We start from the raw sequence: 13,948 nt of genomic DNA on the forward strand, positions 1-13,948 counted from the left end.
CTATGAAAGATCACTAAACATGAAAGACATGGTTCCAAGTTCCAACTGTTGTTGTATGTATAAAACAAGAGTCCAAAGTGAATGAGATTCTCTAAAGCTAAGACTTCATAATCGGGATGCACAGGAGGACCCGTCATACTCTAAAACGGCTTAATATATATAATGTTACAGAAATTTCTATTCTTCTTGGTACATCATAGACTCTTGTGGTTTATTACCCACACAAACCGGAACAACCACATGAGCAATCGAGTACAAGAAGCAAAAGAGAAATAAAAGCACCAAAAGAAAGTTACGATATAGATTCGTCTCTGTCTTTTTTAAAGTATATCTTACGCATCCACTTGTTAGTAGTATAGATAGTATCACCTGAGGAAACTTTCGATCTTCATACGACATTATCATCTCTCCTACCTTCTTTCTGTTCTCCATATATATATAACTTAGCTATACATATACATCATCCTACTTCCTTGTGTATGCTTTTTTACTTTATCTGCACAAATCCAAAACCAAGAAAAAGTTATGAACATCAACATTAACACATTATGAATTTATTCACGGCTACTTACTATCTATAAAAATTATGTTTACCTTTATTACATACACTTCGGTAGCCTCATCTTATCCATAAGAAAAAAAAACCTGAGTCCAAAGTTAAAGGTTTGTTATCCATATATAACTTAAGATAACATAGGAGAAGAGATCAGAGAGTACACTAACCCTTGGCATTTATGAGGTGAAATAGCCTACTGCATCAGGTTACTGGTGGTGGCTGGTGGTTCATGGTCATTTCCATTAGTAGAGGAGACTCCAGTTTTTGCATTAGTTTCAGCAGAATCATCGGTTTCGTGATCATCGGTAGATGTTGCTGAAGGGAAGAGGTTACTAGGCAGCACAAGCTCTATAGTGCTTCCGGTGTCGGGTTCAAGCGTTTCGCTCTTGTTGGTCCCTTCTTTTGCACCATTTGAGTAATTATTGTTATTGATTGCCGAGTAAGGATGCAGCTCTGAGGTGTCATCAACTACTGCCACAGAACGAAGCAACAACATTAATGAGACTGAAATAACAAATGACCGGCAAAGATATTAGCCTCTCTACATTCAAAACCAGCATTCTTCACTTCACTAACCTTCTAAAGCATCGGCACCAGTGAGTTCAGATTGAAAATCAGGGCTTTGGTTGCTGGCAGATGAAAAATAACCAGGAGACCCCACAGAAAAGCTACGGTGATGATTAGGCACTACACTGTTCTTGAACTCAGGAAGCTGCAAATTAATGAAGCGTCTTCTTTCAATTTCAATAGCCCTCTGCAGATCAGCCTGCTCCATTTTCCTTCTCATCATCTCCCGCCTCTCATAGAACATCTTCGAACCTACCACATAGAAACAAAGCAAGTTAGTTGACAGAAAGTGCAGGAAGTTAACACCTAGAGACGCCTAAACTGGTCTCTAAAAATAAATAAACAAGAATACTCACCAACATGGAAATCAGACTGTTCTCTAGGATCAATCCCAGATGGACTGGAACATGGGGAGTAAACTCCACGCTCAATCTGCTGTTGTAGCAAATGCTGCTGCTTCCTGTTATCATATCATTTACAATGACACACTGAAACCCAAAGAAGAAAGACTAGAACAATAATTCAAGGGAAGAAAAAATAGGCACCATACTTGTCCAACACTTTGCCTTTTTCTTTGTAAGGTTTGACAAGTACACGTGAGTCGCAAATGAAGTGGGGGTTTCCTCTAGCTAGTACAACCTTCACAGCCTCAGGATGGGCAAATGAAACAAAGCCAAACATACGCTTCTGCTGGTATGGGATCCGCACATCTTGCACTGTACCGAAAAGGCTTCATAAAGAAAACAAATCAATAAGGTTATTTTCTCAAAAAGCCGCATCCGTGAATTATCAGACATCAATCAACCAAAGAACTGATTTTTCAAAACATTCTTCCAAAAAAATCTACAAGAAACATTATCTTTATCCAAAATTTGTTTGACAGAGATTGTAGTCTAGAAATACCTGAAATAAGTTGCAACGTCCTCATCCTTAAACGTGCTGTCAGCTGGGAATGTCAAGTAAATCTGTCTAGATGCCGAGCTAGACTGATCACCAAAATGCATTGCCATTAGTTCCATCCTCTCAAGCCGTCCTGGGCTGCTGCTCCAATATCTTTCATCACCAAAAGGTAGTCCACCATCTCTGCATTGAGGAGAAAGCACAAAGCTTTACACTTGAAGGAACTAACAAAATGACAACCAAAGTTGCATCCACTGCAACAAAAGCTAGAAAATTGCTGATAAAACAAACAAGGGCTACCCGAAAGAAAGCCAAGGCAGAACTAAATTCGATTACTTCTAACAATAGCAAGACCAATTCGGACAATTACTAAAAGCAAACTAATCGGGATAGTTACCTATGAGCATGCTGATGCAAGAGAAAATCCATTCTCTTCTCGTATGGCATTGGCAACTGGGGAGCCCTGCCAAGGATTTGAGAAGCAAGCCTCTGGTGCTGGTAAGCTATTTTCAACCTCATCAGCTCCTCGCGCTGCCTGACAAAGTTTTCAATTTTCGTAGGCGAATCAGCGACAATGCCATTACCATCAACGTTATCCGGATATCCTCCGTGGACAAACTTGCAGCCTTCTCCGTTCTTGCACAACCCTCGACTAAAATAAACACAAGGTTTGCATCCAGCACCAAATCCATCCTCTCCGTACCCAAAAGACGCATCTGCCGAGAAACTCCTCCTGTGGTGCAGATGGGTCTCGCCATCGTAGTCCAAAGGAATCCTGGAATCTACAACATCCTCGGTTTTGGAACAGGAATCGTCTAGAAATGAAAGGTAATCACTTAGCTGCTGATCATCCAGTAAATCAGCAGCGTCAGCACCAGCATCTGCAGCAGAAAGTCCGTTGCTTTGATGAGAGCTCAAGGGTTTCGAGATCGGTGTAGTACGAGCACCGTCGAGCGAAAGCAAAGGTGTGTTTTTGGGGGAAATGTTGGCGTTGCTCCCATTGTTAGGGTTCACAGTGTTGAGAGACCAAGGAGAGGTGGTAGAAGGAGAAGATGGGGACTTTCTACGGAAATCCACGAACCCATTAGAGTGAGAGCTTACTCCTCTTCCGTTAATGGGTGGTCGGGAAATAGGGTTCAACGGAGAAGGAGACGGCGGAGTAGAAGGTGAAGAAAGTCCCAACTGACTTTTCACTTTCAGAATAACGGATTGAAGGAGTGATTCAGGTCCAAGAGCCAGATGCATCAAGTCTTTCTCCTCGAAATCCTGTAAAAGAAGATATCCGATGATCTTAGGAGCGTAATCTGGCTCCAAGCTTCTGATTTTCGTTAAAAGCAAGGCTGTCGGGTCGCCGGAATCCATGGCTTCCCCAACAGTAAAGTAATCAACTTTGGAGGTTGATTTAGGGTTTCGAAACAGAGAAGGAGAAGAGAAAGATTAAGGATTTTGAAGCTAAACTTGAAAATTTCTGAGCGGGGATTAAGTAGATAAGAAGAGGGAAATCCTCCCTCCTCTTTGCTCGCTTCTGGTTTGATTTCTTTGTGTGTTTTTTTTTCTGGTTTTTTTTTGTTTTTTTTTTTGGTTTTTTTGAATCTCACTTCCTCACTCACTCCTATCTTTATCGCTCCAGTTGGTGCTCTCTCCTACTGGTAAGACCACTTGGGGAAATGTTCTGCTTTTAATTTTTATTCAACTTTCTTGGAAACTGTAATTCCTTAAATCAAAATTTGTATTATTATTTTTACGGAAATTTTTGATGCTCTTGCTTAATCTATACAGACTGTGTTTAGTAAAATATGGATTGTTTTTCGCATATAAAGATCTCTGTAAATATAGGTTTGACGAGTAATGGACTTTTTCCAACTAGGTCGGATATTATTTTGAAGTGTCTTCTAGATCAAAATCAATAAACAAATAATTTGCTGTCGAGCAGAAAACCATATTATTTAACTCGTAGTAATACACCCCAGAATACAGTCAATATTCTATTCTCGTTTTGTCCTATAAGGAAAGCCAAACATCTTACCCGTATATTCTATTTAATGCAAATAAGGAAATTAATATTGGGAAAAGTTTTTTTGGGTACTTGTTCTTGTATAGTTGTATTCCCTAATTTCATTAATTAATTTAATAATTTATTTTTAATGCTAGCACTTCAGAAAGAAAATTTTGTTGCCTTTTTTCAACGATGGAAATATATTCTTTTTAAGAGGTAAAAAGGGAAAAATTATTACGAAAAGAAAAGATTTTTTAGATTATGATAAAATCTACAGGTACTGTTAAATCAGTGTCAGATAGATAGAGAGAGCGCGTGTGGATGCCAACTTTTAAGACAGACTTTTTTTTTTCTTTTCACAGGCCATTGTGTTTCACGCGCGCGCGTGAGGTCAATCTCTTTTCTTCTCTCTTTTAAGGAATCACGAGCACCGATTTATTTCTTTTTTCTATCACTGCTTCCTAACGTTTTGTTTTTGTTTTTTGGTATGCATTATTAGTTTGAGAAAGTCTTTGTGATGTGAAATAATTGGACGGTCGTGATTATCGGAACAAGAAAATGATTAGTGTTGCGTTTTGTCACCGATGTTTTCCATGTGGTGCGTGTCTTTTGGAGTCAAACCGGTTTCTGTTATACTTATATAGGTCCTTCCCGCGGGGACCTTTTTAGAGTGGTTTTGAGAAATTTTGGCAATAGCAACAGTAACAACAATTGTGTCGGAGAATTTTCAACCTCATTTTTATGTTTTGAGGACCTTTCGAATTAGTGTTTATCCTTTAAACTATTGCTTGAATTGTTTTTTACTTAGCTGGCATAATAAGTTGGTCAGGGTTGTGGAAAAAGTACAAAATCGAGGGTTGTCACCAAATTTCGAAGATATCAGTGATGACTGAAAATATCATGAAACTGTGTTGAGCAAGAAAACTATAAAATCTCATTTTAGCGTTCAAAATTTTGGAAATATTTCTATCGGCAAACAACACGATTGCATTTTGGCCAAAAAGAAAGTTGCATTTTTCAGCTATGTACCTCGTATGTCATATAGTTGGTTATGTATTCGTTGGTACAGCTATGTACATACAGTGTATGTTTGGATTGTAATCACATACCATAATTAATAATAGAATTGACTATATATTTCCCTATGAAATCGATTACTTCACGAATTATTATATTTTTATAGTTAGTCCCCACATAATTTCCCTTTTTGAATCAAGATTGTTTTAATGTTTGACAAGTGAAGAAGAAACATTAGAAGTTTCCAATTAGTCACGTCTATAATAAAGTTGAATATACTTAGAGGGCTATACATCGTCACATTGACTCGTGACCCAAAACTACTAGTCTAAAACACATATGGGCAAAACTAAACCGGTAAATTAAAGTACCATCCTATTTTACCAATCAAAGTAGAGACATTATAAGTTTATAACTAAGGGATTGTGGTTTGGAGGTGATGATATTCGGTAAACGACTCGGCACCATATATCACTGTGGTTTTCTCTTGAACATTATAGATGTTTTAAATGATATATCTGAAACTCTATAGATATAGGAATTAGTATAGTATAGATTTGGACAACCCATTATTTATCGGGTTTAAGAAAAAAGTATAATTATTATTTATATGGCTTTCAAACTAAAGACTCCAAAACTTATCTGTTATGGTATCATTTAATCAAAAGTAGTTTCTTTGGACAAACAACCCAAAACCTCTTCTCCTAGCCTTCATTAAATATCTCTCATCACTTTTTTCCATCTGAAATCTCGATCTTACTATTCTGTATAATACAATGCCGTCTCAAATTTACCACAAAAACATCTTATGCAAGTATCTCTTGATCTTAGGCGTGGTCGCAATCTTCTTCATTCTCGTCTTCAACCAAACCTACATCAGTTCACGATCTTTCGATAGTAACATATTCACCGTAAAATGTCAAGAGCGGCTCTTGCAGCCAAAGGAGACGGAGACAAACTTGAGCCATTTGATGTTCGTTTTGGTCGGGAGCTCACGTACGTGGCAGGATCGAAGAATTTACGTAGAATCATGGTGGAGACCAAACTTGACACGTGGCAACATCTTCTTGGACGTGGAGCCGTCGAAAGAGTTCATGCCTTGGTCTCCGACCTTCCCGCCGTATCAAGTCAACGAAGACCTCAAGAAACTGAGAATCTACCCGAAGCTACCAAACCCAATTCATACTCGGATCTATAGATCCATTCTCGAGAATTACAGGCTCAAACAAGATGATGGTGTGAGATGGTATGTTATGTACTAGTTAGATCATTGTATCAAACTGAGATATGGTATGTTATATATATATATATATATACACACAAATGATTTCACGAAAAAATTGTAATTTATGTTACAATTATTTTGTGAAACAATTTCTATATATCACATAGCAATTTTGAGATAATGTTGTTTTATGATTTACACAAAAATATAATTTGAAATTACTGACCTATAAATGCTACCAAATTTAAATTTAAATTATTATATGAACATATTCCAATAAGTAGTCAATAAATTTGAACTTTTCATTTCTTACATCTCAATTTCATCAATTCTCTCTTCTCCCTTTACCTACAACTTTTGTTAAAAAAAAAAAAAAGATAATTAATCATGATTTTATCGGATGACTGTCCACAAGTTTCTTTCGTCCTTATTCTTATTAGTAATAAAAATATATGTTTGTGAATGGTATTACAGAAATTTGTGCTCTAACTTAGATCTTGTCCAAAATAAACAGGTATCTGACAGGTGATGATGATACTCTTTTCTTTGTAGACAACATAGTGGATGTGTTGTCAAAATACGACCACACGAAAAAACATTACATCGGAATGTTTTCGGAGACGATAAAATCAAATTTTTACATCTCGTTTGATATGGCATTCGGAGGAGGAGGATATGCCCTAAGTTATCCGTTAGTGGAGGCTTTGGTGGCAAAGTTAGATGAATGTGTTGAGAGGTACCATTTCATTTGGGGAGTTGATCACTTACAGAGTCTTTGCTTGGCTGATTTCGGCGTTGATCTTAGCCTCGAGAAAGGATTTCATCAGGTATGTATACCAACTATTTTGTTCATGTGTCATATGACTCATATCCTAGGATTCACATGTTCATGGAAGCTAACAAAAAGCTAATTAAATTCAATAGACGTAGAAGAACTGGAAAACATTTTAATGAGGAAACTAAAGAAATGTGTTATTTTCGCCAGTAGAGTGATTTGATTTTTTTTTTTAACTATTAATTCTAGGATTACGAATTATAAAAAAATATAAATTAAAATAAAGAAATTATAGAACACTAAAATTTATATATGAATTATCTAATTAATTGTATTCATGCAGAAAATTACCAACCCATAACAAAATTTTTAACCACGATTGGATGGTTAAGGCCAGTGTAATCTGAGATTGGAGTTTTAGAAGGAAACTAATTTTTCTACCTTGGAATTATCTTGATAAATATTCAAGCTTCGAATTGTATCACACGTTAACGTCCTTCCCGATACATCCAATAAATTTGAAACCATACAAAGAAGATAAACATAGGTTACGCAAGAAATTGTATAACACATTAAGTATTTGGTTACATGCGACAGATGGATCTGCGCGGTGACGTATCGGGCTTTCTCTCGTCCCATTCAAATGCTCCTCTTGTCAGCTTCCACCATTTAGGGGTCGTCGCACCACTTTTCCCGGGCATGGACCGTAATGGCTCAGTCCTTCATATAATGAAAGCGGTCAACGTGGACCAATCACGGATGCTACAACAGTCGATTTGCCACGTCAGAGCCAGACATTGGACTTTCTCGGTCTCGTGGGGATACTCTGCTCATGTCTATGAGAGGATATTCCCACGCAGCTACTTGAAGCGTCCCATCGAGACATTCCGTCCTTGGCTCCGAGGACGGCCTCCGTTTTACATGTTTAACACGAGACCGGTTTCTCGAGATCCATGTGAAGCTCCTCACTGGTTCTTCTTTGATTCAAGTGAACAAGAGAACGAAGAAATTGTTACTTCTTACACAAGGAAGTTTCCTAGAAACATGAATTCTTGTTACTTCTCTGGTACTATTTCTGCGGATCCTCTCGCTTCTATCCGAGTCTTCTCTCCCAAAACTCCCAAACAGGTTCGTTCATCATATCTCATGGGCATTTGAGTTTTACACTAGAAACCATTTTATAATCTCAATTAATATTGTTTTATAAATTGTCCTGTTTTTCAGGGAAGAAAAGTGGAATGTTGCGACGTGGAATATGAAGGTGCAGATGTTGCAAACATAAGACTTCGAGATTGTAGGAGAGACGAAATCATTGCGTAAGATAAATGGAGAGCATAAATATTAGTTAATTGTAATTGTTCAATTAAGTTCTAAGCCGGTGTACGTTCAACAACTAAGCTAATTATGTCTCCAAGTAATCTGATATATTATTGTCCAGTAATATTATCTCAACAAGAAAATTTGTTGGGAATATTATTAGGAAAGACTTGTTTGTCCTGTCTGTTGTGGTGATACTGTGTGGTTTATTAAAGGATGTTATTATGAAAGACTATATATTGTCAGTTGTCACGGTTAATAGAGATTTGATATTTTAGCAAAAATATAATAATTATTTTCAAGTTTCTACTACAGTAAAACCTCAATAAATTAATATTCGAAAAATTAATAATCACTATAAATTAATAAATTTTGCTGGTCCCAAGTCGGACCAATGTAAAAATTCATCAAATTCGATAAGATAATAAGATAATAATTTTTTTTAAAATCCTTATGTAAATTTATGGTCCCAACAAAAACATAAATTAATAATGATATAAAATTATGCAAATATATGTAAATATAATATTCTAAAATATGACTAATGTTTTTGTCTTTACTTAGAGTTGAAATCTCATTGGTTTTTATCTCTCTAATTATTATATCAGTAGCTTTTATTGCTCTTTTACTATATACATTCAACATTTGTGATTATTTTTTGATGTGATAATTGATTTTCTTACCTTTAAATATTTTTAAATGTATTATAGTATTATCTTCATTTTTATCATCAGTAATACTGATAGTAGCTATGGTTTTTTATAAATTTTAAACTTATGAACATGTATATTTTTACACAGACAATCCAATATGGTGTTAAAAACTATTTTATTGTGATAGTTATGATTCTTAATCATAATTTATATGATGAGATTTGTTAAAATTTTAAAATATAATATTATTATAAAGATTTTTTTTAAAAATTATATACGAAAACCAAATTTTCTCTATAAATTAATAATTATTAATTTAAAGATAAATTAATATCACGATAAATTTATAAATTATTATGGTCCCAACATTATTAATTTATAGAGGTTTTACTGTATATCACACGTCCTATATTTGAGGCAGAAAACAATTGCTCGTACCAGCTGATTAAGTTTGTTACTTTTTATATCCGAAAATTATCCGAACTTTTACCCATACATTTAGGGATGTTAATAGGGTTTTATGATACATATTAATGTTCGGAGCTCAGCTACTGATCATACATGTAATGGATTTTTTTGGTCACCTACATGTAATGGATTTTATTACATAAATTGTTCTTTTTCAAGTATCTGATTCAGTGTCACTCCTAAAAAAATCCGAATTATGGATTAAATATCTGCGGATAACTAACTAGGTGCAAAAGTTTAATTACTAGGATCTTGATTACTTGCTCTAATGTTAACTTTAAATCATAGCATAGATATTTTTTGCATATACCATGGATAAGTGGAACTAAGTATTTACGTATACTGTAATTATGTTTAGATATATATAGAATGTGATGCTATCGTGTTCTATATAAAATGAAATATTGTTACTTATATATCTATTTTGGAAAAGATTGTATCCGTTACAGAAATTCAAATTATGACATAATATGATCACTTGCTTGAATCAACTTTGTTGATAAGAGATTGAGAGCAAATAAGATAAGAGAGAGAAGAAACAAAATGATAAAGAGAATAGAGATAGAAAATAAGATATATGGCCGAAAATTAAAGTGCTATTGTATTATTTTTAAAATGTTTAAGTAATGGCAGAGTTGACAGTAAAACAAACTATACAGAGAATTACCCACACACCACGAACCATAGTTAATTATGTATTAGTTCAGGTTTGGATTGTAACCACGGACTAAATTTGTTGTATGAATTGACAGTTTTTCTTAACATATATTTTTTCGCTTACTTTATGATTTTTTTTTTTTAATCAAGATTGTTTTAGTGTTGGACAAGTCAGGAAGACATTAAAAGTTTCCAATTAATTACGCCGTTTCTGATAAAGTTTGAGCTATACTTAAACGCTATACATCATCTCATTGACGTGACCGAAAACTGCTAGTCTACAACACATGGGGCAAAGGCAAACGAAACCAGCAAATAAAAGTATCAAGCCGGTAAAAATGTTCAAAGTATCAAGCCGGTAAAAATGTTCAAAGTATCAAGCCGGTAAAAACATTTATACTTTGGTCACCATATATACTTTATACTATGGTATAGTAGTAAAACCCGGTAAAAGACTCGTCACCATATATACTTTGAACATTACATTTTGAAATGACTTAGAATAGCCGAAATTTTATAAATACAGGGAATTAGTATATATTTCGATGGAATGTTTATCGGGTTCAAAAATTTTATATAAATATGATTTCTATGACTTCAAACTAAGGACACCAAATTTTTCCCTTATTGTATTTTTTATCAGTAGTTTCTTTGTTCAACCACCCAAAACCTCTTGTCTCAGCCTTCAAATACCCTTCATCACGTACCTTTCTCCATCTGAAATCTCGATCTTACTATATTTTTATATTACAATGTCGTCAAGAAGTTACCACACAAACATCTTATGCAAATATCTCGTGATCTTAGGCCTAGTCGCATTCTTCTTCATTGTCATCTTCTTCAACCAAACCTACACCAATTCACAATATTTCGACAGTAACATATTCACCATAAAATGTCAAGAGAGGCTCTTGCAGCCTATGGAGGCGGCGACAAACTTGAGCCACTTGATGTTCGTTTTGGTCGGGACTTCTCGTGCGTGGAAGCATCGAAGAACTTACATAGAATCATGGTGGAGACCAAACGTGACACGTGGCAATCTATTCTTGGACGTAAAGCCGTCTCCAGAGTTCCGGCCTTGGTCTCCGACCTTCCCGCCGTATAAAGTCAACGAAGACCTCAAGAAACTGAGAATCTACCGGAAGCTCCGAAACCCAAAACACATTCGGATCTATAGATCCGTTCTCGAGACTCACAGGCTCAAACAAGACGAGGGTGTGAGATGGTATGCTATTATTATATAATTTAATATATGGATATATAGATTACCAGATTACTTAGTATAAGGAAATTCTTGAATTAAAAAGGATGTTAAAATAAAATAAAATTAAAGCATTATATGACTATATTCCAACAAGTAGTCCAAAAATTAGAAATTTTCATATTTTACATCTCAATTTTATCAATTCTCTCTTTTCTTTTTAGCCAAGTCTTTTGTAAGAAAATTTGATGTCATGTTTCTATCGGATGACTTTGACACAATTTTGTTTTTGCCTCTCACATTCTTTGGTTTTAGTAGTAATAAAAGTATATGTTTGTGTTTGATATTACAAAAATTGTGATATAACTTAGATCTTGTCCAAAATAAGCAGGTACGTGATGGGTGATGATGATAGTCTTTTCTTCGTAGACAACATAGTGGATGTATTGTCAAAATACAACCACACGGAAAAACATTACATCGGAATGTTTTCGGAGACGATAAAATCAAATTTTTACTTATCGTTTGACATGGGGTTTGGAGGAGGAGGATGTGCTCTAAGTTATCCTCTGGTGGAGGCTATGGCTGTAAAATTGGATGAGTGTGTTGAGAGGTATCATTACATTTGGGCAGTAGATCAGTTACAGAGTTTTTGTTTGGCTGATTTGGGCGTTGATGTTATACACGAGAAAGGATTTCATCAGGTATGTCAACAATATTTCTCATGTGTCACAGAAGTTAACAACAAGCTAAAATAATTCCTTTAAAAAAAAATCATTTAAAGTAGCAGTAGAAGATTTGAAAAAAAAAATTAATGAGAGAACAAAAGAAGTGTGCTATATGTATCGCCTCTAGAGTGATTTTATTTATTTTTTTTTATTAGTAATTCTAGGATCATATTCATCAAGCATCGTATATTGAGAAACCATTGCAGTACAATCATTCAGTTTAAAACGGATTCATGCAGAAAATTACAAAATTAAACCACGATTGGGATGATTACTCAAATTAAGGCCAGTTTAATTTGTGATTAGAGTTTAGAAGTTTTTTCTACACCTTGCAATTATCTTGATAAATATTTAAGCGTCTAAAATGTATCACACAATGAAGTTCCTCGAGATACATCCAATATATAAAGAAAATTAACGTAGCTAGACTACGCAAAAAGATTGTATCACACAATTAATTTGATTATAACGTATACGACAGATGGATCTGCACGGTGACTTATCGGGCTTACTCTCGGCCCACCCAACTGCACCTCTTCTCAGCCTCCACCACTTTGGGATTGTCGCACCACTTTTCCCGGGCATGGACCGTCATGCCTCAGTCCTTCACCTAATGAAAGCGGCCAACGTGGACCAATCACGGATGCTACAACAGTCAATATGCCACGTCAGAGCCAGAAACTGGACCTTCTCGGTCTCGTGGGGATACTCTGCTCATGTCTATGAGAAGATATTCCCACGCAGCCACTTGAAGCGTCCCATCGAGACATTCCGTCCTTGGATCCGAGGACGGCCTCCGTTTTACATGTTTAACACAAGACCGGTTTCTCGAGATCCATGTGAAGCTCCTCACTGGTTTTTCTTTGATTCGATTGAACAAGAGAGCGAAGGAATTGTTACTTCTTACACAAGGACGTTTCCTAGAAACATGACTTCTTGTTCCTTTTCTGGTAATATTTCTGCGGATCCTCTTGCTTCGATCCGAGTCTTCGCTCCCAAACCTCCCAAACAGGTTCGTTCGTCTAATTATCTCATGTGCATTTTAATTTTACTAATATGCTTTGACAAAAAAAAAAAGAATTTTAGTATGATATGATGGCATTTAATATAAGAAACATACGGAAATAATACCTACGACTAAGTTTTTTTCATTTTTTTTAACCTCCTATTCAATTATTCATTCATTTGCGTGGATCTATTCCTATTAGGGTTCTATATCTAATAATTAAAAACTTTGTAAGAACAGATTCATTTTATTAAATTTTAGTCACAAGAGTTGATGGATGTCTATACTGTATTTTATAATTTACTTATTGCTAACTACCATATAAATTGTTAGCCAAAAATCGCTTATTTTGATTTTATCTCACAATTCAGTCTCTTTTACTATTCTGTTTTAGGGAAGAACAGTGGAATGTTGCGACGTGGAATATGAGGGTTCAGATGTCGCAAACATAATACTTAGAGATTGTAGGAGAGACGAAATCATCGCCTAATGAAGAGCACAAATATTGGTTATATTGTAATTTTCAGTCTTCAATCTAATTAATTAAGTTCCAAGTTGGTGTACGCATTCAGCAACTAATCAAGCTAACTCTGTCTTCAACTTCAAGTAATCTGATATATTTATGTCCAGTATTATGATCTCAACAAGAAAAGTATTGTACTGATGCTAATTATTTTCAGACATATATTATACATTATATATAGGGAATGCAGAAAACAATGCTTGTACTAGCTATAGGTTTGTTACGTTTTATCTCCGAAAAATCCTAACTTTTACCTATACATTTAGGGATGTCTATATGGTTTTACCTATCATATTACTGCTTAATTGGAGCTACTGATATATTGATCATACATGTTTCATGTTTATGGATTTTTATCA

At 35.1% G+C, this 13,948-nt stretch overlaps 3 protein-coding genes across 5 annotated transcripts; 2 read left to right on the forward strand and 1 right to left on the reverse strand.

Moving 5' to 3' along the window:
• Nucleotides 1-136: 136 nt before the first annotated feature.
• LOC18018762 (zinc finger CCCH domain-containing protein 55) lies at nucleotides 137-3,594 on the reverse strand. 2 transcript variants are annotated; one of them, XM_024156034.1, is made up of 8 exons: nucleotides 2,421-3,594; nucleotides 2,027-2,206; nucleotides 1,674-1,853; nucleotides 1,480-1,583; nucleotides 1,133-1,375; nucleotides 724-1,024; nucleotides 595-645; nucleotides 137-496 (listed from the first exon to the last, which is right to left on the reverse strand). In XM_024156034.1, exons 1-6 carry the CDS (start codon nucleotides 3,383-3,385, stop codon nucleotides 750-752), a joined length of 1,947 nt encoding a protein of 648 aa, XP_024011802.1. In that variant the 5' UTR covers nucleotides 3,386-3,594; the 3' UTR covers nucleotides 137-496; nucleotides 595-645; nucleotides 724-749. The 2 variants fall into 2 exon arrangements, with proteins under 2 accessions (XP_024011802.1, XP_006399761.1); XM_006399698.2 differs by having other exon boundaries at nucleotides 724-1,027; nucleotides 2,421-3,385.
• A 2,187-nt stretch (nucleotides 3,595-5,781) lies between these two features.
• Nucleotides 5,782-8,601, forward strand: LOC18018763. Its single transcript, XM_006399699.2, has 4 exons — nucleotides 5,782-6,282; nucleotides 6,776-7,088; nucleotides 7,634-8,164; nucleotides 8,261-8,601. The coding sequence occupies exons 1-4, from the start codon at nucleotides 5,813-5,815 to the stop codon at nucleotides 8,354-8,356; spliced, it is 1,410 nt and encodes a 469-aa protein (XP_006399762.2). The 5' UTR covers nucleotides 5,782-5,812; the 3' UTR covers nucleotides 8,357-8,601.
• A 2,093-nt stretch (nucleotides 8,602-10,694) lies between these two features.
• LOC18018764 lies at nucleotides 10,695-13,660 on the forward strand. Of its 2 annotated transcripts, none has more exons than XM_006399700.2 (4): nucleotides 10,695-11,356; nucleotides 11,724-12,036; nucleotides 12,542-13,072; nucleotides 13,461-13,660. In XM_006399700.2, the coding sequence occupies exons 1-4, from the start codon at nucleotides 10,884-10,886 to the stop codon at nucleotides 13,554-13,556; spliced, it is 1,413 nt and encodes a 470-aa protein (XP_006399763.2). In that variant the 5' UTR covers nucleotides 10,695-10,883; the 3' UTR covers nucleotides 13,557-13,660. The 2 variants fall into 2 exon arrangements, with proteins under 2 accessions (XP_006399763.2, XP_024012407.1); XM_024156639.1 differs by having other exon boundaries at nucleotides 13,471-13,553.
• Nucleotides 13,661-13,948: the final 288 nt, after the last annotated feature.

Source organism: Eutrema salsugineum, unplaced genomic scaffold (genome assembly GCF_000478725.1).
Source record: "Eutrema salsugineum unplaced genomic scaffold, Eutsalg1_0 scaffold_2, whole genome shotgun sequence".
Lineage (NCBI taxonomy): Eukaryota > Viridiplantae > Streptophyta > Magnoliopsida > Brassicales > Brassicaceae > Eutrema > Eutrema salsugineum.